The sequence below is a fragment of the Labeo rohita genome, chromosome 11 (genome assembly GCF_022985175.1).
Source record: "Labeo rohita strain BAU-BD-2019 chromosome 11, IGBB_LRoh.1.0, whole genome shotgun sequence".
Taxonomy (NCBI): domain Eukaryota; kingdom Metazoa; phylum Chordata; class Actinopteri; order Cypriniformes; family Cyprinidae; genus Labeo; species Labeo rohita.
The window spans coordinates 11,672,519-11,676,836 of NC_066879.1; the positions used below are offsets into that span (position 1 = coordinate 11,672,519).

At 33.7% G+C, this 4,318-nt stretch overlaps 1 protein-coding gene across 1 annotated transcript in view; it reads left to right on the forward strand.

The window, feature by feature from the left end:
* syn2b (synapsin IIb) overlaps positions 1-4,318 on the forward strand; it is a 121,500-nt gene that overhangs the window by 107,470 nt on the left and 9,712 nt on the right. Inside the window, exons 6-9 of the mRNA XM_051123036.1 lie at positions 766-828; positions 1,527-1,669; positions 1,961-2,035; positions 3,164-3,266. Of these exons, the coding sequence (XP_050978993.1) occupies positions 766-828; positions 1,527-1,669; positions 1,961-2,035; positions 3,164-3,266 (384 nt within the window). The remainder of the gene's footprint in view (positions 1-765; positions 829-1,526; positions 1,670-1,960; positions 2,036-3,163; positions 3,267-4,318) is intronic.

Genomic DNA, 4,318 nt, shown 5'->3' on the forward strand with positions numbered 1-4,318 from the left:
TATATATCAGATCCCTTTGGAAATAATCAGATCTGTTTAAATGCTGTGTTGCACTCAGCAATGTCAGATTATGAAAGTCAAATTGCTTGTAATATTATGTGCACTGTTTACCAATCAGTCATTCGTGGTTATATAAGTCATAAAACTTGTCTTGTTCACACATGCTTTATTGCTAGACTGGATATGATGAGGCAGTTTTGATAACTGTCGTAAACACACCCATTTCTGAAGCATATACACTGTAGAAAATAAAAAACACAATTTGTTGAGTCATCTTAAAATAATTTGTTACCCTGCTGCCTTAAAATTTTAAGTTCAGTTAACTAAAATAAGTTTAGTCAACTTAAAATGTTAAGTTGTACTAAGTAACAACTTAGATATTTGTGTTTGCTAAACTTAACAGTAAGTAACCCAGCTGCCTTAAAATTTTAAGTTGATTCAACTTAAATTTCTAAGTTGTCACTTAGTATAATTTAACATTTCAAGTTGAATAAACTTTTTTTGAGTTAACTGAACATAAAATTTTAAGGCAGCCAGGTTACAACTTATTTTAAATTGACTCAACAAATGTACCACATACAGTGTACCATACCACAGTAATGAATAGTAAATGACTGACAGAAAGTTTTATTGGCCAACAGTTGGGATTAAATTACGTTGTTTTTTATGCAATGACCAGTTCCTGGATCCTTCCAGTACCTAATGCAAACGAGGAAAAGCAAACTAATAAAAGTCAACAATGAAAACAATGAATCTGTGTTTCAGATCTCAATGCCAACATTCCCTGTGGTGGTGAAGATCGGACATGCCCATTCTGGGATGGGGAAGGTATGGTAAAATTTGATTGGTTTTAAAAACAGCTCTTCAAAAGGTCTAGGTGAAGTGTTTTATATGTATGTGCACGTTACTTTATTATTATTCCTATTCCTATTACAGTTTTATTACCATATGGAATTAGCTTTTGGTTTTATATTTTCTTTGACCCTTTTTTCTTTTTTTTTTCTTTTTTTTTAGTACTTGTTACAATATATTTATTTATTTATTTATTTATTTATTTATTTATTTATTTATATTACTATTTAAGTTTAGCCAAATAATAATAATATTAATAATAATGATTTGGTTACACTTTGTTTTGATGGTTTCCTTTAGACATTGAATTCAGTTTTGTGGACTGCTGTACTGTATCAGTCACAGTAGCACTGAGTATCATTCACTAGCAGTCCATATAGACAAATTTGTGCATGAAATCTGAAATATAAGCATATTCACAAATGATCATTTTTTCAACAGCTGTTCTAAATGTTCTAATAATCCACACAACTATTAGTAAATGAGACCCAGTGGCATTGGTTTGAGACAGTATTACCTGTTTTCCTTTAAAACAGCTGACAGAGGAAGTTTTTGATTTCACAGAAATCACACGCTTTACCCAACTTATCCATTATTGTCTCTATTATCATGTAATTTCAGCTTTTAGCCCATTACTGACATGACAACATATTAATGGAACTTTGTCTTGGCAGGTGAAAGTTGACAATCACAGTGACTTCCAAGACATTGCAAGTGTTGTGGCCATCACTCAAACCTACGCAACCACAGAGCCTTTCATCGATGCTAAATATGACATCAGGGTCCAGAAGATCGGTTCTGACTATAAAGCTTACATGTAAGTACAGCTGCACCTACACAACCTTTTTTTTTTCAGTGGGACATAAAAGGTGGATTTTGAAGAATTTACTGATCCTTGAAATTACATTTAATGGGAACTGAGGCTTTTAAACTTCAAAAAGGATGTAAAAATGATCATAAACGCATCATAATAGCAGTCAATGCATCTTCTGAAGTCATACAATAGCAAATTATCATTTCTGGTGAAGTATTCCTATGATAATGATTAGTTAAATCATTGTGCAAGCTGAATGTGCTGTGTGAAATGATAAATGACTTCATTTCACAGGAGAACATCTATCTCTGGCAACTGGAAATCAAACACTGGCTCTGCCATGCTGGAGCAAGTAGCCATGACTGACAAGTGAGTAAGACGAATGATAGATGAACTGCATTGGTTCAGATATATCAAGGCATTTAGGCATTTACAAACTCTATGATGTTTGTGTCTTTTTCATTCTATAATGTAAAAACTTTCCTAAAAATTGTAGTATGAGAGCAGAAAGGTCATACATTTCATAAAAAGCCATTAAAAAGAGCCAACTGTCTTATGGGCAAAGCATCTGCTGGTTTTCTTCTGGAACATGCATGTGTATTAGATGACTGATTAGTGATACAGATGCTAAATTTATGTTGAAATAGTTGATAAAACTCAAACTCTGTAATCACTCAGAGGTGCCAAGATATTTGGTAAAAAGCACTTCATCACAAAAATAAATGTAAACAAGAAGTTTCACACACTAAATCTTAAAAACTTTTTCTAAACGTTTATTTAGCATCTGACTGGAAATGTCTAAAAAACGTGCATCCAACTGATGTATCCAGATGAATGTGTGCTATTAGGGTTCCATGCTAATCAAGCTAATATTTACAATTGATATCTCATTCCATAAACATATGGATCATACTATAATTGTGGGTACATCTCATGTCCGTGAAGTATATTTGTAATATATTTTCATCAATATAAAGCCCTGATGCTTAATTTTCTAGTACACGATTATATTTTTCCCAATCACACTACTGTATGTTGAAAAAGCCATATCTTTTGTTCAAAAATGATGTTCATATCACATACAACCCTGGTATTCAGCTTTCCGATTTTGTAAAGTTGCTCATTCTACTCTGCATTTAAGCATGAAAATTACCTCAAATATAAATTAATTTCATAGTTTTGCCTTCAGTTAAATTAGGTTATCATGACATTTGGGTGTGCGCTTCAAAAATAAGTTTTTAATGTGATATAACCTGTTTTATGTAACATGGTGGACAGTAGCAAACGTAGATGGTATTTTATGCACATATTCATACAGATCACCTTTATACAATACAGCTTGTTTCAAAGCAGCTATGTGAGGTCATGTTTGGGTTTTTGGGAAAAGGTCACATTCTAAATGTACCCCTATTTACAGAATGATCCACATACAAATTTCATTGGGAATTGGGAAAGTAAAAGCTCTGGCTGGCTTTAGTGATGTGTTCTTTCCTGCAGATATAAGCTGTGGGTGGACGCCTGTGCAGATGTCTTTGGAGGTCTAGACATCTGTGCTGTTAAAGCCATACATGGAAAGGATGGAAAGGACTATATCACTGAGGTGAGAGCATAGTGATACAAGCATTGATACAAGCCTTACATCAGCCACCCAACCTCTGTTTTATTTCATGCGAACTGATGGTTGAAGAGACAGAAATGTGTAATAAGTTAGAAAATTATAGTCGTGAGGAGGCGTTGACCACAGTGACTGCGTATTGTGCCAGGACGCAGACAAATGGGTGCATGCTTTATGAGGTTTTGCAAAAAACACATAAATCCCTGCCAAATCCATTGTTAGGAATGTGAGTCAGACATTGCAGAAATTCTTTGGAAGTTCACTTTTTTCTCATGAACTCAAGTGTTTACATTCTAAGGACACTCCTATAGTTTTTAATTTCCTGCTAATATCCACACATGTGCAGGTAATTTGCTTTATATTCAGCATAACACACCAAATTTGGTGTGGAACAGCTAACAAATTATTACAAATTATGCCATAAATATTGTGGACTACACTACAATATGTGGACACTGAAAGCACCAATTAGCCACATGGCCAGTAAACCCAAGACAGTTTCATAATACAGGCGTCACTATTGTAATGCCAGTTCACAATAATTTAACCACAATATGTTTTGTTATACCTAAAAATAAATTGCTTTTGTTATGTTGTACTTCCATGATGATATTTCCCAGCCCCATCCCAGCCCTAAATCAAAACCATTTTAAACAATCTAACACATAACAGTGATAGATTTATAGACACAATACTTTTAATTACATTACACTATTAAAAAGCTATTTATGAGCACCTGAATCCACCTTTTACCCCTCTCAGCAATGTAAAAGTTACAGTCATTTCCTTGTAACAAAATGACTTGATGATTTTTAGCACCAAGCACTGCATGTCTTCTGAAGCCATATGATATAGCTTTATGTGTTTTAAGTGCTGAGCATCTTCCCCTATCTCATTGAAAGGATAAATCAAAACTTTAGCATGTCCCAATCAGTCACTTTGGGAGTAGACTTTTCAATTCAATTCAAGTTTATTTGTATAGCGCTTTTCGCTGTACAAATCGTTGCAAAGCAGCTTTACAGAAAATTAATGTTTCT